The sequence below is a fragment of the Pipistrellus kuhlii genome, unplaced genomic scaffold (assembly GCF_014108245.1).
Source record: "Pipistrellus kuhlii isolate mPipKuh1 unplaced genomic scaffold, mPipKuh1.p scaffold_m20_p_4, whole genome shotgun sequence".
NCBI lineage: Eukaryota > Metazoa > Chordata > Mammalia > Chiroptera > Vespertilionidae > Pipistrellus > Pipistrellus kuhlii.
Window position 1 is genome coordinate 91,925,082 of NW_023425540.1, and position 25,104 is coordinate 91,950,185.

A 25,104-nucleotide genomic window follows, 5' to 3' on the forward strand; every position below is an offset into this window, starting at 1 on the left:
TGTGGGCAGTGTGGGAGAGGGACTCAGCCTTGGATAATGGAGGCTGCCCCTCCAGCTCTCACCCCAAAGCCATACAACCCAATCTCTTCCTGTATGACTCCTGTCCGTTCCAGGCAGCTAGAGCCCAGGTTGAGTACCTGCAAATGAGATGTTTGTGCACTGGCCCTTTAAAAGGGCATCTGGGTTCCTAGCAGTCTTCCTGTCTCACTCTGGCAAGTGCAGTCCCCACTGATGTTCACAGCCAGATGTTGTGTTGCTCCTCTTCCAGGCACTGGTGTTCCAGGTGGGGAGGTCAGAAGGAGGTGGAGAGGATCCAAGATGGCTGCGCCCAGGTAAACACCTAGCCACAGCCGCACACAACAATTTCAATAAAATACAACTAAAATATAATATATAAAATATAATATAAAATATAAAATAGACATTACCCAGAACTATAGGAAAATTGACTGACTGGAAATTCTACAGCGAGAAGCAAGGAGAAAACCAGAAGGAAGCGCGGAGGAGCTGGAAAAGCCCAAGGTACGGAGTGCGCAGAGAAGACGGAGCCGGAGAGGAGGGAGGCGGAGTGCCTGGTGGGCGTTCCCTAGCGGAAAGGAGATAAAACTCCGACTGTGCTGGGCCCCCGACTGCTCTGAACCCCAGTTCTAGGCCAGACCCCGGGGACTCAGGCTCAGCCATAGGGAGCCGGGCTGTAAGGCAGAACCCCGGGGAGCGGCGAAAGGAGGTCCCGGAGGCGGGCACACTGCGCGCAGAGAAGGGACAGTCGGCTGTGCCGCGGCAGTGCCCTGACGGGAAGGAGACAGGGGCTCCAGACTGCTCTGAACGCCACCTCCAACTCCATTTCCAACTGAACTGAACCCCAATACCGGGCTCATTGGGGGAGAGCATAGACTGTTTGGCAGCAGGCGAAAATCAAGGGCACCTTTCTCTCAGAGGTGCCACAGCGAGCACTGAAAGACCCGCATAGGGCGGGGCTGACGGAAGCCAAAGCTGCAGGCTCCACCCTGAAACCCCGTCCCATCTGTAACTGCGAAATGCAACAACAAAACAGATCACAAACGAAAGAAATGGAGGACAAAAAACGTCTGGATATAGAGTTCAAATCTACGCTTATAAGGTTTTTCAAGAATTTCCTAGAAAAAATGGATAAGACCTATGAGGATATGAAAAGAGATCAACTAGAATTAATAAGAAGTCATCAAGAAATGATAAGGGATCGACAAAAAATAAAGAATACATTATCTGAAATAAAAAAAAATATTTTACAGAGTCCTAAAAACAGAAGGGAAGATCGCAAGAATCAAGTCAAAGATTTGGAACATAAAGAGCCAGAAGACACTCCTCCACAGAAGCTAGAAGGCAAGAGAATCCAGAAAATTGAAGATAATGTAAGAAACCTCTGGGACAACTTCAAGCGAACCAGCATCAGAATTATGGGGGTCCCAGAAAATGAGAGAGAGCAAGATATCGAAAACATACTGAAAGAAATAGTGACAGAAAACTTCCCCCACCTGGTGAAAGAATTAGACTTACAAGTCCGGGAAGTTCACAGAACTCCAAACAAAAGGAATCCAAAGAGGACCACACCAAGACACATCATAATTAAAATTCCAAGAGCAAAAGACAAAGAGAGAATATTAAAAGAAGCAAGAGCAAAGAAGGTAGTTACCTATAAAGGAGCACCTATATGATTGTCAGCTGACTTCTCAACAGAAACCATGCAGGCCAGAAGGGAATGGCAAGAAATATTCAAGGTGATGAATAGTAAGAACCTACAGCCAAAGATAATCTATCCAGCAAAGCTATCACTCAGAATCGAAGGCCAGATAAAGAGCTTCACTAATAAAAAAAAACTAAAGGAATTCATCAACACCAAACCAGAATTATATGAATTGCTGCAAGGGGTTCTTTAGGAAGAAGAAGAAGATATAGATAAAAATTATGATCAACAAATACGTAACTATCAACAAGTGAATCTAAAAACCAAGGAAATTAAAAAAAAATCTGATGAACAATAGTAACTGGTGAATATAATAGAATCAGAGGTATGGAAGGGGAGTGAACTGATGATTCTTGGGGAAAAGGGGAGAGGGGGGCGTGGGAAGAGACTGAACATAAACTGTGCACCTATGGATGAGGACAATGGGGAGTGGGGAAAGGGCAGAGGGTGGGGTGGGAACCTGGTGGAGGAGAGCAATGGTGGTGGTGGGGGAAAGGAACATTTGTAATAATATGAACAATAAAAACTTATTTTAAAAAAAGAGATAGCAGAGGGCCACTTTATAGATTGCATTTGACATGTTCCTGAGCTTTCTATTATGTTTTTTTGTTGTTTTAAAGAAAGAGAAGTCATTGAATAGAAGCAATGGGAAGGCTCTGGGTTAAAAAGTCGGCACAGAAGGCTCCAGTTTCAATAAAAAATAGATAAAATAAATAAACAAAAACAAAAAAGTAAAAAAAAAAAGAAAAAAAAAAAAAAGAAGGAGGTGGAGACCCCTACCTTCTCAGAGGGCACCTTTGCAGCTGAGGTGTCTCTCCTAACTCTCAATGCCAGACCTTTCTGTGTCTCCACCTTACCTACCCATCTCCATGCATCCTTATGATAAGACTTCCTTTCAGCCAGACTTCAGCCAATCTCCAGTTGGTTTCAGGTTGATTGTCTATGATGTAGTTACTGTAATTTTAATTTGCTCCTGGAAGGAGGTGAGTGTATCTTCTACCTATCCTGTCACCATCCTCGATCCCTGTTTTCAATTCTTTGGGCTATAAACTGAAAGTAGAATTTCTGGGCCATGTGCGAATGCTACTTTTGGTTATTAGAGGGGGATTTCCTTTTGAGCCCAAATGTATGCAGAACTGTAGTTTTATGATCAGGTTCATGGACACTGAGGATGCAGGTGTTTATTGTGCCAGGCCCACAGGCCCTCCCGTGGCTCTGCCTGGGTCCTCCCCATGCTGTGTGGGTGTTTGGACCTTGATTGTCCTCTTGAGTCAGTCTGGGAGCGAGAGGCAGGGCCTGTGGTGATATCACATGGAGAAAAATCCTGGGATAGCACTCTCTCCTCAGTGCCTACCCTCTGAAGCATGTGGAGACCAGACTCTGGCTGATGAAGTGCTGTGTCCTGAACTAAATGGGCTTAGTGGCTGCTAGGAGGCAATGTCCCAGGACCAGGTGTAGCTGCTTCTAGACCCGAGGGTCAGGGCCCACAGAGGGACTCCCTGTGACTTCTGCTGAAGGCCGGGGTGGTTCAGAGGAGGGGAAGGAGTACCTGGTTGTTGGGAAAGAGCAGAAGCCTGGACCAGCCCTGGTGCTCAGCCAGCCCAGCCCCACAGCTCTGCTGTCCTGGCCCTACCAGCTGCAGGTGATGGTTCCCATTGTGGGGAACAGGGTTTGTAACCAGCGCTACCAGAACTCTTCCATCAATGCTGGCCAGATTATCAAGGAGGACATGCTGTGTGCTGGGAGTGAGGGCCAGGACTCCTGCCAGGTGAGACACCACCTGTCCCTGTCCTCTGTCCTCCGTCCCCCCCGGCGCAGAGGAATCTGGACTCAGAAGCTCCATGCAGAGGCCCGTGTGGAGATGTTCACTGAGTCCTGCCTCTCCCCACAGTGAGACTCCGGGGGCCCCTGGTGAGCAGCTGGAAATGCACCTGGATCCAGGTAGGGATTGTGAGCTGGGGATACCTCTGTGGTCATTGCGACTTCCCTGGGGTGTATGCCCAGGTGATGAGCTACATTTCTTGGATCCGGAAGTATGTTCCTTTGTCCCCTGGCTCCTAGATGAGGCCAGACAGGGTTCCAGTGATGGGGGACCCTCCATCTTCCTTGTTGAAACCCCTGCTTCTTTCCCAATTCCAACATCTTCCTCCCAACTTCCTCACCCTTTGTCTCACCCTCCACAGTGTCAAGGGCCTCCTGCCCTCTGGGTCACCCACCTTTCCTGACTTTAGACTGGCTGACACAGTAATATGCTCTGAAGGCTGATGTCTGTCACAAGAGGGTGGGCCCGGATAAGGGCCCATGCCCTGCTTCTCACCCTCTGATTCCCATTAAACTTGGAAAAGTGAGCTCCAAACCATGGCCTGAGATGATGGTGGCATGGATTCATCATGGCATTGATTGACGATGTGACAGGGCCTCCCTGAGAGGTCCCTGGGTCTCAGGTCTCCGTGTTTCGGTGTCAGGAGGTTTCCCAGGGTACAGTTCCATGTGATATTTCTGGGGACTCATGAGGGTTATGTTTGTCTCTGTGTCTCTCCCTTCATCCCTTCACTTTCCTCTTCCTTTCTTCCTTCTCCTCTTCTTTCCTTGCTGGTTTTTATTTTCTCTTTTGCTCTTTTGTGTTATTCTCTCTCTCTTATCTCCTACTTGTCCCTTCCCTCCTCCCAGCCCTCCCTCCCTTAATTATCCTTTGTGAAGTTATGGCCCATATGGCCTTGGGTTCAAAGAGTGACAGAAAGAGCCAATGTGCAAATTAGCCACACAAGTCAAGAAATATAAATTTAGAAATTATGGAGGAAGACTCTTGTAACCTTGGTAGAAGGAACAAAGTTCCACTGAGTCTCTGTTCCCATCTGCTTTTATTTACTACAACACATAATTGCCTTTTAAGAATGCACACAGACATATCAAAGGTGATGATTGGTAAAGAGTAAGACTATCAAGCTGGAGGAGTTTGCTTTAGGCCATTGAGTCAGTAGTAGGTAATACCATGCAGCTATTCATCCCTGTGAATATCTAACAGCCCCACTCAGCCTTCTGACCTGACTTCTTGCATTTATAATAATTACCATTGATCTTGGTTCCCAGCAATCCTTGATCAAATGTGCCCAGCATGGACAAGGCCTCAAGGGATGGAGTTCACTAAGTGGGTTCCTGGGCTCCTGGAACCCACAGGGAGGTGAGGACAGACATAAACACAGCACTGCAGTGAGTGTGGAACATGGTGTGGGGGTGAGTGCTGAAGACAGAGCTGGAGGGACACAGGGCGTGACCTATCTGGACCTTTTGGAGGGTTTGATGGGCTGAGCTGCCAGGCTCAGCTCAGGATCCATGAGCAAGGGTGGACATTATGTAGAAGGAGCTGCAGACAGAGGGATAGAAGTGGTGGGGACAGAGGTATGAGCTTAGAAGGGAGTTGAGGTGGCGGAGGGCCATTCTCTGAGTGTGCTTGAATGTCGGCTTCTTTGGTTTTCAGCATCAGCATATCAGAAACAGAGGAATCTTTGAAAATATCTGTTTTTAGTGATTTCAGAAAGGAGGAGAGGTAGAGAGAGAGAATCATTGATCAACTGCCTCCTGATTGCCCCACACTGGGGACTGAGCCCACCACCTGAGCATGTGTCATGACTGGGAATCAATCCTGGGACCCTTCAGTCTGCAGGCCAATGCTCTCTCCACTGAGCCAAATCAGTCAGGGCAGAAACAGAGGAATCTTAAAAAACAACAACCCATAAAACATGAAAGAGCATTTGGGTAGATGGTTTGAAAGCCTCCAACATCAGAGGCTCTTAGAGATTCAGAACCCCTTAATAGAAACTTAAAAAGACTGTCTGGAAAAACTAAAATATGGTATTGGTACAAAAATAGCTGAGAATTTTCTAGAATCAAAGAAAAATGATGAACCTTCAGTGGAAAGTGCCTTTGAAAATTCAGCAGAATAAATAGAAATAAATTCTCACCTAAACCCATTTCAGTAAAACTGCACAATGTCCACATTAAAAGCCAGAGGAGACAAGGGATAGTTTAACCTGAAAAGAAATGTCTGTCAGACTCAGGGGAGTTCTGATCAGCAACAGGAGGTGGAACAAGAATCTGGAGCAATTCCTTGGAAGTGGTGAGGAAAAATCACCATCAACATAAAATTTTATTCACAGATAAACTATCTCACAATAATGAGGAAAAAGTAGTGATGTAGTGATATTACAAAATAGAAGACATGAAGAGTGTCTTATCACCTGCAGGCACTCATGAAAAGAACTACTTAAGGATTTATTCCAGGAAGAAATACTAATTCAGAGGAATGGTGTGGAATAAAGGGAACAAAGCGTTAATAAAAAGAAACACACTGCATGCCATTCTCAAAAGACACACTTCAGTGGCCATAAGGATCAACTGGCCTCCTTCATAATCAGAGGAATAACCAGGGAAATAAAAGGACATACAGTTTCACACTCATGAGATTGGAGAAAAGAAAAAAGTACAATAACACCACATGTTTGCAAAGATGTTGAGAAATGAGCAACTCATATGTGGAATCTAAAACAAAATAAAACAAATAAAGAAAAGAGAAACAGACCCATAGATATAGAGAACAAGTGGGTGGTGGCCCAAGGGGTGAGGGTTGAGGGGGTGGGGAAAATTAAAAAGGAAAATAACAAAGCTGTCCTATCTTTATATTTACACTAGAGGCCTGGTGCACAAATTGTGTGCATGGGGGGGTGTCCCTCCTCAGCCTAGCCTGCACCCTCTCCCGATTCGGGACTCCACGGGGGATGTCCAACTGCCAGTTTAGGATTAGGCCTAAACCAGCAGTCAGACATCCTTCTCACAATCCTGAATCACTAGCTACTAATTGCTTATCTGCCTCTCTGCCTGGTGGCCCCTAACCCCTCCTCCCTCCACCAGCTTGATCGTTCCTCATTGCCTCTGTGTGCTGGCTTGATCAACTCTAACTGCCCATCCTGGCATCCTGGTCGCCCCCCCACTGCTGCCCCCTTGCAGGCCTAGTTGTCCCTAACTGTCTCCCCCCACCAGCCTGTTTGCCCCCAACTGCCCACCCGCCTTGTTGGCCTGGTTGCCCCATGTAGCCTGCTTGTTCAGTCATTAGGTATTCCTTCACTAACCCCCCTGATGGCCTGGGTGTAGGCAGCCATCTTGTGAGGGCATGAGGGTTAATTTGCATATTACCTCTTTATTATATAGGATGGCGTATTTCTGCAAATAATTAAAAAAGAAGAAGAAGAAGAAGAAGAAGAAGAAGAAGAAGAAGAAGAAGAAGAAGAAGAAGAAGAAGGAGGGGGCCCTGGCTGGTTTGCTTCAGGGTGATTAGAGCAAAGAGACCTGGGTATCCCCAGTCAAGGGCATGAGCTAAGGTTGCAGGTTTGATGCCCAGCCCCTTATTGGGGTGCCTGCAGGAGGCAAACAATTGATATGTCTCTCACATTGATGGTTTTCTCTCTCCTCTCTCTCCCCATGTCCCTTCCACTCTCTCTAAAAATCAATGGAAAAAAATATCCTCCGGTAAGGATTAATAAAAAAAAGATAAGAACGGGAATGCTGAGATAGCCTATCTGCACATGGGGATTCAGGCCAGTAGCTGTGTGTAGGAGGGAGAGTGGGCAGTTCCCTGACTTCTGCTCTGAGCAGGAGTCCTTCTGGCCTCAGGCCGCCATTGGAGGGCCCAGGGTGCTGGGACTGATTCAGAGGAATGGATGCCGAGAGTGACGGTGGGGCGGTCTGGGCATCAGGGACAGGACCAAAACCGGAACTGTGATGAGGATGTCCAAGCCCTGATAGGGGAAGACTGAGGGCAGATGGGCAAAAGGCACAGCTTCTGTTACCTAACAGCCCCGTTGTGCAGCACCTCAGTTGAAGCTGGACAGCGAGGACGGGTCGGGTGCTGTGGGGTCGGCACTGTGCCAGCGTCCACGGGTCCTCACGTGTCACAGTGGAGGTCTTAGGGCCTGGGGCAGGGAGGGCTCGTGGAGGCCCTCATTCATGTCACTGGCTGTTCCATTCAGGCCCATCAAACCTCAGAACAACTGTGACCACAGTGACAATGATACTGAATCTCCCTCACTCTGCCCTACTGCTCGGAGAGACACAGGCCCCAGCGCAGCTTTGTGTCCACAGGAAGGCTTTGCTCCTCACCGAGGGCAGTGCCTGGGACCGGCTTTCAGGCAACCCAACTTCCACAGTCCCCGGCGAGTTCTGTGTGCTACTCCCCGGCACCTCTCCTGATGGCTGTCCTCCCACAGCCAGGCCCCTGTCCTAGATTCAGGAGTGCCAATCTGTGATACCCAGGCTGTCCGGCACCCCACCCCCCTTCTTCCTACTTGCTTCCCAATCTCTACTCTTTCTCCTCCCCGAGGTCCAGGAATCCTGGTACCCACCGTGTTCTAATGGGCTCCTACCACACAGGCCCCACAGCTGGAGGTTCCCGCAGCCTCTCTGAGGGACGTTACCAGTGTCTTGGTTGGTAGTTGGTTTGCTTTTCTCTGAGGTTACCAGTTTTGCCAGAAGAGGAGCCAGGTGAAGTGCCCAATCCATGGCATGCTGGCTCCAGGGCATGCTGGGAGAGAAGGCTGGAAGCCCAGGGTCCCGCAGGCAGACTGCCACCCATGACTGGGTTCTCAGCCCCAGGCTGGTCTCCCTGCACCTGGAGCCTCCTAGGGCCCTTCTCCACGTGTGCCCATGCATCATCATCTGCATGTGTGTGTGGGCATATGTGCATATATTTGTGTGTGTGTGTGTGTGTGTGTGTGGTTGTCCAGTTGCCTGGATTGCGAAGCTCTGATACATGCAGACATATGGTCACATATAACTTTGATAGACGTTGGACAGGAGCAGATCACAGCGAACACCATGCAGCAAGGCCACTTGCCAACAAGTTCACTGAGTTTATGAGGGGTGTCCTGTGACCCATCTTTTGTTCCTGACGCTGGACATTTATTTCTCTGCCTTTGTTTAGGTCCTCGGCAAATACTGAGCCTGAATTTCTGTTCTCAGAGGTCTCTTCTAGTTGCCTTGTATTGGAAGACAACAGGCTACATTGGTATTTTAAGCTTTCTCACACTTATATAAAAAATGGGCACAAGCCCCTCTACATTTGGAAAAGTAAATAATATTCTTCTAAGAAAATGTCAGAATGAAAATCAAAAAGTACATAAGACTCACAATGTTGACAATACCATGTCCTAACATTCACAGGGACATGGGGGCTTGCACCTGGAGGGAGATGACCAGTCCTTTCTGGATTTAATACAAATAGAACAGAGAATGTCCTGTTGAAGTCGGGAAGTGAGAAAAAAGATGTCAGAGGAAATGGAAATAGAGCATGAGGAAGAGAATTAAAGATCGGCTAACTAAAGGAAGGAAGTCAGGGGTGATTTAAAATGAATAAAAGAAGCACCTGGACTAGATAATAAAGAAATTACAGGGTTGCAAAGGCAAAGGTGAGTTTCTTAAGTCTAATGAAATAGGCAAACTTCTGGCAAGATTGGTCAGGCAGAAAAACTGATGCACAGATAATATTTGCAATAAAGTGGGGAACAGACACATAGACTGGGCGAAGATTTTTAAAAATCAGAAGAGGTTAGTAGAAACAACCATTTAAACAAATTAGCCCTCAGGTGAAATGGACAATTTTTAAAAAAAATACATTTTATTGATTTTACACAGAGAGGAATTGAGAGGGACAGAGAGTTAGAAACGTCGATGAGAGAGAAACATCGACCAGCTGCCTCTTGCACAACCCCCAATGGGGATGTGCCCGCAACCAAGGTACATGCCCTTGACCGGAATCGAACCCGGAACCTTTCAGTCCGCAGGCCGACACTCTATCCACTGAGCCAAACCGGTCCCGGCTGAAATGGACAATTTTGAGGCAAGTATAACTCATGGGAACTGACTTTAGGACAACTGGAAGCGGGACCAGATTGATAATCAGGAAAGGCCTGCTTCTGGGTGGTGAACATCTACCCAGAACTAAAATATAAAGTACAACAGGGGAGAGTTACAGCACCGCGTGGCTTCCTGGAGAATTACACTGAGACTTAAGGCCCAAGCGCTCTTCCAGGGAACAGAAAGGAGGCAGCTCCCTGGCACAGTTTCTGCAGCACAGAACTAGGCACAGAGAATAAAGGAACATTTCAGGCAATTTTCATTCAAACACATAGAATGAAGAAATCCAAAGTAAAACTAACATTCAATGGACAAAATAATCACACACACAAAAAAAAAATCCAGGAAGATCTAAACCACCATGGTTTAACAGCAATTAGTGCAATATGCCACATTAACAGAGCAGAAATAGATGATAAAAACCATGTGACAATCTCAATAGATATGGAAAAATAATCCTATTTTGGTTGATAAATTCAACCATAGTTTGTGATGAAACTTTTAGCAAACTTGGGACATAGGTGACTTCCTAAAATGATAAGGGTGGCTCTCTCAGAGCCTCAGCAAATGTCCTGCTAGTGGGAGTGGGGGGTACGCTGGCAGCCCCGCCCCTGAATGAGGGATGATGGACAGGGAGGCCCAGACTGTGCAGGTGACTCCAGGCAGCACACAGCGACCAGAAACACACAAAAGGAATGAGGATCAGGGGGAGGGGGGGAGGCTACCAGGAAAAACATGGCAGTGTACACGGAACTCCCAAGGCCATCTGCGCACAATGTTAGAACTAATGTGCATGCAGCGAGCCAGCTTTGCCCACCATCAGTGCAGGTCCAGCGATGAAGTCCCACAGGGCTCCTAGCCACTGCCAATGGCCACTTAGAAGAGGAATCAGTAAGATAGCATTGCCAATGACAACTACCAGCCAGGGCGAGTGAAATGTATTTTGTTGACACAGGAACTGAGAAAGTGCTAGACTGGCACTAGGTAGTCTCGCCTCTCCCCTTCCCAGTGTCTTCTGTTTGAGCACCTGATTTTAAGATGAATAAGATCTGAAGGGTTCACAGTGGACCAGGTAACTTACCTATGATATGAGGCCATCATGTATCAAAAGAGCTTTTTTTTTTTTCAGGCACCTTGGTGGAGAGGGCCTGAGGCTGAAAAAGCAATCAGCGGCGACTGAAGGGGGTGGCAGGGTTTTAATAATTTCCGCAGGCTGCAAATCTTTCTGCTGAGGAACCAGTCCTTGGTTCCTCCCATCGCCAGATCTAATGGTTGTCTAGGCTATGCGGTGCTCAAGGCTGCAGGCTTTCTGCAAGATAACTGCTAAGCACAATAAGTTTTCTCTGCCCCCTTTTATTCTGTTTAACATTTCAAGATCAAGATGCTTTCTGGACAAAGGTTCTTGGTCATGATCCAAAAGAATGGAATTCTTTATAAAGTGTACATGTGTATTTTTAATGGGAATCAGAGGGTTCTAAAATGAGTCCTCTTAGATATTAATAAATTAAGAGTAAGGAGTGTCTGACATAAGTAAATCCTAACAATGAGGTAATAATATCTAGTCTCCAGGTTGTGTGAATCTCAAGAAAATATCAACAATTGCATTTGTTCCAATGTTTGTCCAAGAAAAATGTCTTTGTTCACTATACTTATAAGAAATATTCACCATGCTCTGTTAATCATGGTTGTTCTTCTCTGATTAGACAAAGCACATTCTCACCTCAATGGGAGTTGTGCGTCCTGGGACAGGGAAGCTAGCGGCCGAATGCAGTCCATCCTCCTGTCCGGAGAATTGATTACCATTAATGGAGAGATTTACAATCTCGTGACTGAGATGACCTAATACCACTCTGTACAACCCCAGCCCTATTACCTGCAATCTGGGCCCCTGGTGCCCAAAGGCATCCATCCCCGTGACCTGGCCACCCCAGCCTACATGATGTGTAAGCTGTAATGATGCCCTGGTGCCCACTTCCCCATGCCTGTCATTCCTGCTTCCCCATGCCATCTCTGCCCTCTGCCCAATAGAAGCAGTGGCTGATGGTGGGCCACGGAGCAGATTTCTCTGGCTGACCTGCTGCTCTCCCTTGCTGCCAGCAGGACTGGAGTAAACGCTCCCACATGATTCAAGCCTTTCTCTGCTTAATAGGCTCAAGCAGTGACAAGCAGCCGGACCCACTGGCTGTCCGGTTACAAGTTCACATAAACAGAAGCCCACACTGTGTGGCCTCTGCGCCTCGCTGATTTCACTGAACACGTTTCCAGGGAGCACCGTTCTTTGTAAGTCTCCTGCTCAGTTTCTCTTTGGGTGAGTTGGCATCTACACCCTGAGCATCTCTTGGATCCAGAAGTATGTTCCTCCTCCCCCTGGCTTCTAGATGAGGCCAGGCAGGGTTCCATTGATGGGGGACCCTCCATCTTCCTTGTTGAAACCCCTGCTTCTTTCCCAATTCTGACATCTTCCTCCCAACCTCCTCACCCATTGTCCTACCCTCCACAGTGTCACTGGACTCCTGCAGTTTGGGTCACACACCTTTCCTGACTTTAGAGTGGGAGACACAGGACGAATCCCTAAAGGCTGGTGTCTCTCACATGAGGGTGGGCCAGGTAAGGGACCTGTGTCCATGGCCTCCTGCTCACCCTCTGATTCCCTTTTAACTTGAAAAAGCCAGCTCCAATCCGTGGCTTGAGATGCTGGCATGGACTCATCGTGGCATTGACTGAGGGCACAGTGGGGCCTCCCTGAGAGGTCCCTGGGTCCCTGGTCTCCGTGTTTGGGTGTGAGAAGGTTTTCCAGGGTACAGTTCCATGTGATGGCATTTCTGGGAGCTCATGCTGGTTATGCTTGTCCCAGTGTCCTGCCTTCATCCCTCCACTTTCCTCGTCCTTTGTTCCTTCCCTCCCTCCTTTCCCTGCTTTTTAATTTCTCTTTCTGATCTTCTATGTTCTCTCCCTTATTTCCTACTTGTTTCTTCTTATTTCTCTTCCCTCCTGCCCTCCCTTCCTCTTTCCTTCCCTTTGTTATCCTTGATCAAAGGTGCCCAGCATGGACAAGGTCTCAGGGGAAGTTCACTGAGTGGGTTCCCGGGTTCCTGGAATCCACAGGGAGGTGAGGACAGACATAAACACAGCACTGCAGTGAGTGTGGGACATGGTGTGGAGGTGAGTACTGAAGACAGAGCTAGGGACACAGGGCGTGATCCACAGCCTGGACCTGCTTGGAGGGTTTGATGGGACTGAGCTGCTAGGCCCAGCTCATGAAGCATGAGCAAGGGTGGGTATTGGGGAGGAAGGGGCTTCGGGCAGAGGGACAGAGGTGGTGGGGACAGAGGCATGAACTTGGAAGGAGTTTGAGGGTGGAGGGCCATTCTCTGAGTGTGTTTGAATGTCAGCTTTGTTTGGTTTTCAACATCAGCATATCAGAAACAGAGGAATCTGAAAAAAATCCCTTAAAATACAAAAGAACATGTTTGTAGATTGTTTGAGAGCTTCCAACTTCAGAGGCTTCTTAGAGATTCAGAACCCCTTATTAGGAATTAAAAAAAAAAACTGTCTGGAAAAACTAAAACGTTTTTGTAAGTGGGTGGTGGCCCTAAGGGTAAGGGTAGAGAAGAGGGGATAAAATTAAAGAAGAGGAAACTCAAAGCTCTCATGATCTCTATATTTATGACGTGGTGAATTTCTGTAAATAATTTTAAAAAAGAAGTGTGGGCCCTGGCTGGTTTGGCTCAGTGGTTGGAGTGTCCGACCACAGAGCGAAGAGGCCTGGGTTTGATTCCCAGTCAAGAGCATGTGCTTGGTTGCAGGTTTGATCCCCAGCAAGAAGCAATCAATTGATGTGTCTCTCACATTGATCCATTTCTCTCTCCTCTCACCCCCCGCCCCACTTCCTTTCCAGTCTCTCTAAAATACAATTAAAAAATACCCTGGGGTTAGAATTAGTAAAAAAAAAGATAAGAAAGGAATGTTGAGATACAGTGCATGTTGGCATTCAGGCCAGCAGGTGTGTGTGGGATGTGGGTGGGCAGTGCCCTGCACTCCTGCTCTGGGCAGGGGTCCTTCTGGCCTCAGGCTGCCATTAGGGGTGCTGGGTCTGAGTGAGAGGAATGGATGCCCAGAGAGAGGGTGGGGCTGGGTGGGCATCAGGGACAGGACCAAAGCCGGAACTGTGATGAGGATGTCTGAGCCCTGATAGGAGAAGGCTGAGGGCAGGTGGGCAAAAGGCACAGCTTCTGTTACCTAACAGCCCCATTGTGCAACATCTCAGTGGAAGCTGGACAGCGAGGGCGGGTGGGGATGCTGTGGGGGCAGCACTGTGCCAGCATCCATGGTTCCTCACCTGTCACAAGGGAGGTCTTGGGGTCTCCAAGGGAGGGCTCATGGAGGCTCTCATTTATGTCATTGGCTGCCCATTCGGGCCACACTGAACCTCAGAACAACTGTGAGCACACGGACAATGACACTGAATCTCCCTCACTCTGGCCTATTGTTCAGAGGGTCACAGGCCCCAGCGCAGCGTTGTGTCCACAGGATGGCTTTGCTCCTCACCGAGGGCAGCACCCCTCTTCGCACTGCCCGCTGGGGCTCAGACCAAGGCCCCCGAGTTCTGTGTGCTGCTCCCTGGCACTGCTCCTGGTGGCTGTCCTCCCACAGCCAGGCCTCTGTCCTAGATCCTGGGGTGCCAGCCTGTGACACCCAGACTGTCCGGCTCCACCTCCACCATCCACTCCTTCCTCCTGCTTGGCTCTCCACTCTCCCTCTTCCTGAGGCCCAGGCACCCTGGTACCCACCGTGTTCTAATGGGTAGGAGACTTGACTGGCATCACCTGGGCTCCTACCACACAGGCTCCACAGCTGGAGGTTCCCACAGCCTCTCTGTGGGATGTTCCCAGTGTCTTGGTTGGTAGTTGGATTGCATTCCCCTGAGGTGACGAGATTTGCCAGAAGAGGTGCCAGGTGCAGTGGCCTGGCTGCTTCCTCTGGCTCCAGGGCATGCTGGGAAAGAAGGCTGGAAGCCCTTGGTTCCACATGCAGACTGCTACCCATAACTGAGTTCTCAGCCCCAGGCTGGTCTCCCTGCACCAGGAGCTTCTAGGGTCTCCCTCCGTGTGTGCCCATGCATCATCATCTTCATGTGCGTGGGCATACATGATTTTATGCTTGTGTGTGCATGTGTGTGTGTGTGTGTGCATGTTCCTGTGTGTGTGTGTGTGTGTGTGTGTGTGTGGTTGTCCAGTTGCATAGATTTGGAAGCTCTGATACATGCAGACATATGGTCACATATAACTTTGATGCATGTTGGACAGCAGCAGATCACAGTGAACACCATGTGACAAAGCCACTTGCCAACAAGTTCACTGTCTGAGTTTACTAGGGGTGTCCTGTAACACATCTTTTGTTCCTGAGGCTGGACATTTATTTCTCTGCCTTTGTTTATGTCCTCGGCAAATACTGAGCCTGAATTTCTGTTCTCAGAGGTCTCTTCTAGTTGCCTTGTATTGGAAGACAACAGGCTACATTGGCATTTTAAGCTTTCTCACACTTATATCAAAAATGGGCACAAGACCTCCTACATTGGGAAATTTAAATAATGTACTTGTAAAGAAATGTCAGAATGAAAATTAAAAAGTATATATGACTCACAATGGTGACAATACCACAACCTAATATTCACAGGGACGTGGTGGCTTGCACCAGGAGGGAAATGACCAGTCTTTTCTGGATTCAGTACAAATAGAACAGAGAATGTCCGGTTGAAGTCAAGAAGTGAGAAAAAAGATGTCAGAGGAAACTGAGAGAGAGAGCATAAGCAATAGAATAAAAGATCGGCTAACTAAAGGAAGAAAGTCAGGGGTGATTTAAAACAAAAGAAGCACCTGAACTAGATAATAAAGAAATTTTAGGGTTGCAAAGCCAAAAGTGAGTTCCTTAAATCTAATGAAACAGGCAAACTTCTGGAAAGATTGATCAGGTAGGAAAACTGATGCACAGATAATCCTATATAATAAAAGCCTGGTGGCATCAGGCCCTCCCATGATAACCTTGAGGGACATTGTCACAAGATGGTAGCCACAAGATGGCAGCCACAATATAGCTGCCAAGATGGCTGGCAGGGGAAGGCAGTGGGGGCAACCAAGCCTGCAGGGGTGGCAAGTTGGGCCATGAGGTTGTTAGGGGATAGCAGTTGGGGGCAAGATCAGGGCAGGAGGGAAAGGCAATTGGGGGTGACCTGGCCCTCAGGGGAGGGCAGTTGGGGGGGACTAGACCACAGGTGAGGGCAGTTGTGGGCAACCTGTCCTGCAGGGAGTGGCAGTTAAGGGTGCGGGGGACCAGGCCTGCAGAAGAGGGCATTTGGGTGTGACCAGGCCTGCAGGGGAAGGCAGTTGGGGGCAAGACCAGGTCAGAAAAGGAGCAGTTAGGATGTGATCAGGGAGGCAGGCAGGCAGGTGAGCGGTTAGGAGACAGCAGTCTGGGATTGTGAGAAGGATAAGTTTAGACTGCCCTTTTATACCTGATATTGCAATCAGTCAGAAATGCTGCAGTCAGACATCCCCTGAAGGGTCCCAGATTGGAGAGAGTGTAGGTCCAGCTGAGGGACACCCCTCCAACCCTGTGCACCCCAATTTGGTGCACCAGGCCTCTAGTATTAGTAATAAAGAGATAAACAGAAACATGGACAGGCAGTGATTTTTAGGTTAGTATGAACAAATTTGCCCTCAGGTGAAATGGACAGATTTTAGGCAAGTGTAACTATTGGGAACTTATTTGAAGAAAGGGAAGTGGGAACAAACTGAAAATCATGAGAGGCCTGCTTCTGGGTGGGTGAACATCTACCCAGAACTAAAATATAAAGGAAAACACAGGAGAGTTACAGCACAGCATGGCTTCCTGGAGAATTACATTGAGCCTTCAAGGTCCGATGGATCTTCCAGGGAATAGAAAGAGAGGCGATACACTGGCACCTTGTCTGGAGATCAGAACCAGGCACAGAGAATAAAAGAAAGTTTTAGGCCACTGTCCATTATGAACATCGAATGAAGAAACACAAAGTAAAACATTGTCAAATCAACTTTTAATGTGTAAAATAATTACCAAAGAACCAGGAAGGTCTAAACCACCATGGTTTAACACCAATTGGTGCAATATGCCACATTAACGGAGCAGAAATAGATGATAAAAGCCATATGATAATCTCAATAGATATGAAAAAATAATTTTATTTTGGTTGATAAATTCAACCATAGTTTGTGATGAAACTCTTAGCAAACTTAGGCCATAGGTGATTTCCTAAAATGATAAGGGTGGCTCTCCCAGAGCCCCCGGCAAAGATGGTGCTTGTGGGGTTTGGGGGTACGCTGGCAGCCCTGCCCCTGAATGAGGGATGATGGACAGGGAGGCCCAGACTGTGCAGGTGACTCCAGGCAGCACACAGCGACCAGAAACACACAAAAGGAATGAGGATCAAGGGGAGGGGGGGAGGCTACCAGGAAAAACATGGCAGTGTACACGGAACTCCCAAGGCCATCTGCACATAACGTTAGAACTAATGTGGGTGCGGCGAGGCAGCTTTGCCCACGACCATTGCAGGTCCAGTGATGAAGTCCCACAGGGCTCCTAGCCACTGCCAATGGCCACTTAGAAGAGGAATCAGTAAGATAGCATTGCCAATGATGACTACCAGCCAGGGCGAGTGAAATGTATTTTGTTGACACAGGAACTGAGAAAGTGCTAGACTGGCACTATGTAGTCTCCCTTCTCCCCTCCCCAGTGTCTTCTGTTTGAGCACCTGATTTTAAGATGAATGAGATATGAAGGGTTCACATTGGGCCAGGTCACTCACCTATGATAAGAGGCCATCCTGTATCAAAAGAGCTTTAATTTCAGGCACCTGGATGCAGGTAGCTGGCAAAAAAGCAATCAGTTGTGACTGAAGGGGGAGGCAGGGTTTTATTCATTTCTGCTGGCTGCAAACCGTTCTGCCGATGAAAGGGTCCAGTCCTTTGTTCCTTTCATTGTCAGATCTAATGGTTTGTAGGCTATGCCGTGCTCAAGGCTGCAGGCTTTCTGCAAGATAACTGCTAAGCACAATAAGTTTTCTCTGCCCCCCTTTATTATGCTTAACATTTCAAGATCAAGATGCTTTCTGGACAAAGGTTCTTGGTCATGATCCAGAAGAACACAATTCTTTATAAAGTTTAGATGTGTGCTCTTAATGGGAATCAGAGGGTTCTAAAATGAGTCCTCTTACATGTTAATGAATTAAGGGTAAGGAGTGTCTGACATAAGTAAATCCTAACAATGAGGTGATAATATCTAATCTCCAGGTTGTGTGAATCTCGTGAAAATGTCAATAACTGTATTTGTTTAATGTTTATCAAAGAAAAAAGTTTTGTTCACTTATTATATAAGAAATATTAATCCTGCCCAAACCGGTTTGGCTCAGTGGTAGGGTGTCAGTCTGCGGACTGAAGGGTCCCGGGTTCTATTCTGGTCAAGGGCATGTACCTTGGTTGCGGGCACATCCTCGGTGGGGGGTGTGCAGGAGGCAGCTGGTTGATGTTTCTCTCTCATCGACGTTTCTAGCTCTCTATTTCTCTCCCTTCCTCTCTGTAAAAAACTCAATAAAATATATTAAAAAATATATTAATCCTGAGGAAGATAAGAGATCAACCGAAGGACTGTATATATGCATATAAGTAGAGCCAATGGACACAAAACTCTGGGGTGGGAGGACATATATGGCAGGGGGGGAATGGTATATGTACAGAGATAATAATTTAATAAATTTTTTAAAAAATAAATAAAAATTAAAAAAAATATTTATCATGCTCTGTTAATTATGATTGCTCTTTTCTGATTAGACAAAGAACATTCTCACCTGGCTGGGAGTTGTGCATGTTGGGACATGGAAGGTAGCATCCGAATGCAGTCCATCCTCCTGTCTGGAGAACTGTCTATCATTAACGGAGAGATTTACAACCTTGTGACTGAGGTAATTTAGTTCCATAGGCACCAGCTCTGTACAAGCCAAGCCTATTACTTGTAATCTGGTCCTGAGGTCCCCAGAGGCGTCCACCCTCAGTGACCCCTCCACCCCAGCCTGCATGTTGTGTAACCTGTAATGATGCCCCCATGCCCACTTCCTCATGTCTGTCACTCCTGCTCCCCATGCCATCTCTGTTTCTCTTCCCAAGAGAAGCAGTGGCTGATAGTGGGCCACAGAGTAGATTTCTCTGGCTGATCTTCTGATTTCCCATCCTGCCAGAGAATTGGAATAAATGCTCCCACATGATTCAAGCCTGTCTCTGCTTCATGGGCTCAAGCAGTGACAGGCAGCCCAGACCCACTGGCTGTCCAGTTACAAGTTCACATAAACAGAAGTCCACACTATGTGACCTTTGTGCCTCGCTGATTTCACTGAACACGTTTCCAGGGAGCACTGTACTTTGTAAGTCTCCTGCTCGGTTTCTCTTTGGCTGAGTTGGCATCTACACCCTGAACATCTGTGGTGTGAAGGGCCCTCTATGGGAACAAGCCCCTTCACTGCCCCTCCACCACCTGTTTCTGCCCCAGGAGGACTGATTGAAATGTTTCACTTGCTGCCACCTCCCTCCTGCCCTCTGCCCTTGGCTTTCATGTCATTGGTCCAGGAGGGAGACACTATGGAGGTAGTGGCTGCTCAGTGAAGGTGCCAGGGGGACTGTCAGGACTTGGGAGAAGGCACTCACAGCAACACACACCTGTGCCCTGTTGTTTGTTAGTGTCCAGCCCCCCTGCCTTCAAAAAGAGACACAGAGGGCACTTCTACTTCCTGCTGCTCTGCTATCCACCAAGTTCCAGGTTACCTTTCTCCCTGGATCTCAGTTCCAGATGGTCAGTTCCTGACCCCTGCTTCCTGTGTAGAGGCTGCCGATCCTCTGATTGTGGGCTTCTGGGAGCCCTGCCCACAGCAGCTGGAGCCAGGTGTGACCTGAGGAGGCCACTCTGGGATAGGGCCTTGGAGCTGGATGCTGCTGCCTGGCCAGCCATGGGAAGCCAGTGCTGACAATGGGGGCACAGATCAGGGACTTTGGGGGAATGCTGTGACAAGTGGCAGCCCTGGAGAAAGATGGCAACAAGCTGATAGCGATGCACTGGCCACTGAAGAGCAGAAGGGCTCCTGAGGGACATGGGGCAGAGTGAGTGAGTGCCACCAGGAGTGAGCTCTGAGACAGAGACGCTGCCTTGGGGTGAGGGATGGCCAAGGCCAGGGCCTGGCTAGAACACAGCGGGTCCTGACACGTGGAAAGTTGACATCCAGTTGCTGCCCAGGAAATGTTGAGTCCCAGGACCCCTGAGCCCCTTAATACCCCCCGCTCCCCTTACTGAGACCCAGGACACCCATCTGGTATTCGTGTCCTGTGGTTGCTGTCACAGTCACCACCGGGCACATGAATCATCTCACCGTCCTGCAGTCAGGAGACTGTGGCCTCATGGGCTAAATCGAGGTGTGGGCTGGTTCCTCCTGCAGGTTCCTGGCCCTTCCCAGCTTCTGGAACACATCCCAGCCTTTCCTGGGACATTCCTGAAGGCCAGTGATGGCACGTGGCCACTTGGATGATTCGGAATGACCCCTATCTCAGGGTCACCGGTTAGTTAATTCAATCTGCATTCTTTCTCCCCTTTGCCAGGAACCTGAAGTGTTTGCAGTTCCTGGGGATTAGGGTGGGGATGTCTTTGGGGGCCATTATCCTGCCTTCTGAGCCCCATTGTACTGCACAGGCATCTCCCTGAGAAGACCTGCCCCTCATCTCCTGAGCACTGGTCTGAACCGGGTTTAGTGGCAGCCCAGCCTGCAAGGCTTTGGAGAGAGGAACATGAATGTGCTCCAAAGGAGCACTGGGGTCTGGCCAAGAGGCTTCTGTGGGAGTAGTGAGGTCACACTAGGACTGGTATCCAGACAGCAGAGCCATGGCTGGACGGGCCGGGAGCCCTGCCTGGAATCTGAGCCACAGGAGAAGGTGCCGAAAAACCTGATGGAGCTCCTGGTCTGAGGATGCCCAGGGACAAGCCCTGGGGATCCCACTGGCCAGACACCCTGCACTGTCAGCAGCTGCATGGGGCTCGCTTTCTCTCTCTCTCTCTGTTAAGCCTCCCAGAGGGTGTTCATTCCATTGATTTTCTGGAGAGAGTGGGAAGTGAGCCTGAGAGCGAGCGCAAGAGATTGATTGCCTCCTGCATAGTCTGGGATGAACCAAAAGCAGGTTTTGTTTGAACCCTCTCCTGAGGGTAGTTTCCCAATGTTTTCAGAGAAAATTAAAGAGGGAAGGAGAAACATTGATGTGAGAGAGACACATGGATTCCTTGTTTCCTGCACAGAATCCAACTGAGGGGCGGGGAGGGAAGGACAACCCAGGTGCCTGCCCTTGACTAAGAACTGAACCTGAGACCCTTCAGTGCGGGGCTGACACTGTATCAAAGGCGTCCAACCTACCCGGGTAGGGCTTCCTTTTCTGGCTGGACATGATGGTGAGGCGCCCTCTCAGTATGAGTTGCTGCTGGTGTAGGCCCAGGTCCACCTGCTGCCATTTGCCCGCCACCCAACTGGGATCCCCGTGGCTGGTGGCCACCCAAACTGAGAGATCAGACAGAGGTCGAAAACCAGGACCACAGGCTTCATTAGAGGAGAAGGACCTGCCGGGATGTCCCACAAGGGGAGAGCAGCAGCCCCTGCAGAGGGGAACACGCCTTTTGAGGGGAGGAATGGGATGGAATTGGGGCTTAGTGTGCTCAGCAACGCGCTGATTGTGGCTCAATATATGGTCCGTATAAGTTGCCCCTAGGCCGCAGGTACCTCATACACTGCCACCAGTTGGGGGAAGGGAGGATCTATCACAAACCACAGTGGTTCTCAGGCCTGTGGAGTGGCAGCTTCCTCATCGGGGCCCCAGTGGAGGCAGTAAAACACCCCCCTCACGGTGGGACCTGGACAGCACAGCTGAAGCTGGTAGGTGGCTCTCTCTGGGCAAGAAGTCCGTACTTCCGGCCACAGGACACGCTCCCCTCCAGGGGCTGTCACTTGGGCCCTGTCCCCGGAGGCCAGTGATGGTCTGGAAGGAGGAGCAGCCTCGCCTGAGTCCCTGCTGGCACCTGGGGGCATGGCGCTTCCCTCCCTGCACAGGGGTGTCTGTCCTGGTCCTGGTCCTGGTCCTGTGAAGGGGAGGGACTCGGCCAGGGGACAGGAGAGGCCCCTGAGCACCCATCGCTGCACTTGTCTCTTTGTGCTCCGAGTGCAGAGGGATGGGTGGCAGGAAGAAGAGGCACCGAGGTGGCAGGTGTACCGGGCCCTGTGTCTGCCATAGGAATGAGCAGACACTCGGGGTCTTACCACATCGGGGATTCAGTCTCTGGGTCTGGGGCCGGGTGTCCAGAATCAGCCGCCAGCAGGGGTTCCTTCTGGGAGGCTCAGGGAGAGAATGCAGCTGGAAATGCACCTGGGTCCAGGTAGGGATTGTGAGCTGGGGATACATCTGTGGTCATCGCGACTTCCCTGGAGTGTATGCCCAGGTGATGAGCTACATTTCTTGGATCTGGAAGTATGTTACTCCACTCCCTGGCTCCTAGATGAGGCCAGGCAGGGTTCCAGTGATGGGGGACCCTTCATCTTCCTTGTTGAAACCCCTGCTGATTTCCCAATTCCAACATCTTCCTCCCAACTTCCTCACCCTTTGTCTCACCCTCTACAGTGTTTGGGGCCTCCTGCCCTCTGGGTTACCCACCTTTCCTGGCTTTAGAGTGGCTGACACAGTGCTCGCTTCGGCAGCACATATACTTAGAGTGGCTGACACAGGAAGAAGCTCTAAAGTCTGGTGTCTCTCACAGGAGGGTGGGGCAGGGTAAGGGGCCTGTGTCCATGGCCTCCTGCTCACCCTCTGATTCCCATTAAACTTGGAAAAGCCAGCTCCAAACCGTGGATTGAGATGCTGACATGGACTCATCGCGGCATTGACTGAGGGCGCAGTGTGGCTCCCTGAGAGGTCCCCGGGTCCCTGGTCTCTGTGTCTGGGTGTGAGGAGGTTTTCCAGGGTACAGTTCCATGTGATGGCATTTCTGGGAGCTCATGCAGGTTAAGTTTGTCTCTGTGTCCCTCCCTCCATCCCTCACTTTCCTCTTCCTTTCTTTCTTCTTCTATTCTTTCCCTGCTTATTAGGAATTTACAAAAACTGTCTGAAAAAATGAAAACGTGGTTTTGGTACAAAAATATATGATAATTTTCTAGAATCAAGGAAAAATGGTGAATCTTCAGTGGAACGTGCCTGTGAAAATTAGCAGAATAAATACAAATAAATTCTCCCCTAAACCCATTTCAGTAAAACTGCACAATGTTCACATTAAAAGCCAGAGGAAACACATGATAGTTTAACCTGAAAAGAAAAGTCTATCAGCCTCAGGGGAGTTCTGATCAGCAACAGGAGGTGGAAGGAGAACCTGCAGCATTCTTTTGAACTGGTGAGGAAAAATCACCATCAACATAAAATTTTATTCCCAGATAAACTGTCTCATAATATTGAGGAAAAGGGAGGGGGGGAATGGTGACATTACAAAACAGAAGACATGAAGAGTGTCTTATCACCTGCAGACACTCATAAAAATAATTACTTAAAGATTTATTCCAGGAAGAAGAAATATTAATTCAGAGGAATGATGTGGGACAAAGGAAACAAAGCGTTAATGGAAACACACACACTGCATGCAATTCTCAATAGACACACCTGAGTGGCCATTGGCATTGACTGGTCTGCTTCATAATCAGAGGAAAATAAAAAGACATACAGTTTCACACTCATCAGGTTGGAGAACGTAAAAAAGTACGATAAACCACATGTTTGCAAAGATGTTGAGAAATGAGCAACTCATGTGTGGAATCTAAAACAAAATAAAAACAAATAAAGAAAAGATAAACAGATCCCATAGATATAGAGAACAAGTTGGTGGCAGCCCAAAGGGAGTGGGTTCAGGAGTGGGGACAAAATTAAAAAGGAAAATAACAAAGCTGTCTTATCTTTGTATTTACATGGTGTATTTCTGCAAATAATTTTATAAAAGAAGAAGGGGGCCCTGGCTGGTTTGGCTCAGTGGTTGGAGTGTCAAACCACAGAAGGAAGAGGACAGGGTTTGAGTCTCAGTGTAGGGCATGAGCTTGGATTGCATGTTTGATGGCCAGTCCACGTTGGGGTGCCTGCAGGAGTCAACCAATTAATATGTCTCTCACATTGATGCTCTTCTCTCTCCTCTCTCTTCCCGCGTTCCTTCCACTCTCTCTAAAAATCAATGGGGAAAAAATGTCCTAGGTTGAGGATTAATAACAAAAGATGAGAAGAGGGATGCTGAGATAATGTGCATGTGGGCATTCAGGCCAGCAGCTGTGTGTGGGAGGTGGGTGGACAACGCTCTGAGCTGGAGTCCTTCTGGCCTCAGGCCACCATTAAGGGCTCCAAGGAGCTGGGTCTGAGTGTGAGGAATGGATGCCCAGAGAGAGGGTGGGGCTGGTGGGCATCAGACAGGATCAAAGCCGGAACTGTGATGAGGATGTCTGAGCCCTGATACGTAAAGGCTGAGGGCAGGTGGGCAAAAGGCACAGCTTCTGTTACCTAACAGCCCTGTTTTTGCAGCACCTCAGTGGAAGCTGGACAGCGATGGCGGGTGGGGTGTTGGGGGGGCAGCACTGTGCCAGCGTCCACGGGTCCTCACATGTCACAGTGGAGGTCTTAGGGCCCGGGGCAGGGAGGGCTCCTGGAGGCCCTCATTCATGTCACTGGCTGTCCCATTTGGGCCCCACCAAACTTCAGGACAACTGTGAGCACACAGACAAGGACACTGAATTTCCCTCACTCTGCCCCCACTGCTCAGAGCGACACAGGCCCCAGCGCAGCTGTGTCCACAGGACGGCTTTGCTCCTCACCGAGGGCAGCGCCTGGGACCGGATACCAGGCAGCACCCCTCTCCGCAGTGCCCGCCGGGGCTCTGACCAAGGCCCCCGAGTTCTGTGTGCTGCTCCTTGGCACCTCTCCTGGGGCTGTCCTGCCACAGCCAGGCCTCTTCCTAGACGTGGGGGTGCCAGTCTGTGACACCCAGACTGATGAGACAACCCCTCCACTGTCCCTTCTTTCCTCCTGCTGGCTCCCCACTTTCCACTCTCCCTCCTCCCGGAGGCCCAGGCACCCTGGTACCCACTGTGTTCTAATGGGTAGGAGACTTGACTGGCATCATCAAGGCAGAAGGGAAGGGTGGTTGGGGGTAATCAGGCCTGCAAGGGAGGGAAGTTGGGGGAGACTAGGTCACAGGGCAGGGAAGTTGTGAGCAAGCAGGCCTGCAGGGAGTGGCAGTTGGGGAAAGAGGGGACCAGGCCAAGAGAAGAGGACATGTAGGCATGAACAGGCTTACAGGGGAGGATATTTGGGGGCAAGATCAGGCCGGAAGGGGAGTAGTTAGGGTGG

General features: G+C 49.2%; 1 protein-coding gene across 3 annotated transcripts in view; it reads left to right on the forward strand.

The window, feature by feature from the left end:
• LOC118703782 (mastin) overlaps nucleotides 1–25,104 on the forward strand; it is a 48,390-nt gene that overhangs the window by 14,274 nt on the left and 9,012 nt on the right. Inside the window, exon 6 of one of the 3 annotated variants that reach the window (XM_045571481.1) lies at nucleotides 3,472–3,491. The exons of the other annotated variants lie outside the window; for them this stretch is intronic. Coding sequence (XP_045427437.1) covers nucleotides 3,472–3,491 — 20 coding nt within the window. The remainder of the gene's footprint in view (nucleotides 1–3,471; nucleotides 3,492–25,104) is intronic. 3 annotated transcript variants of the gene reach the window in all.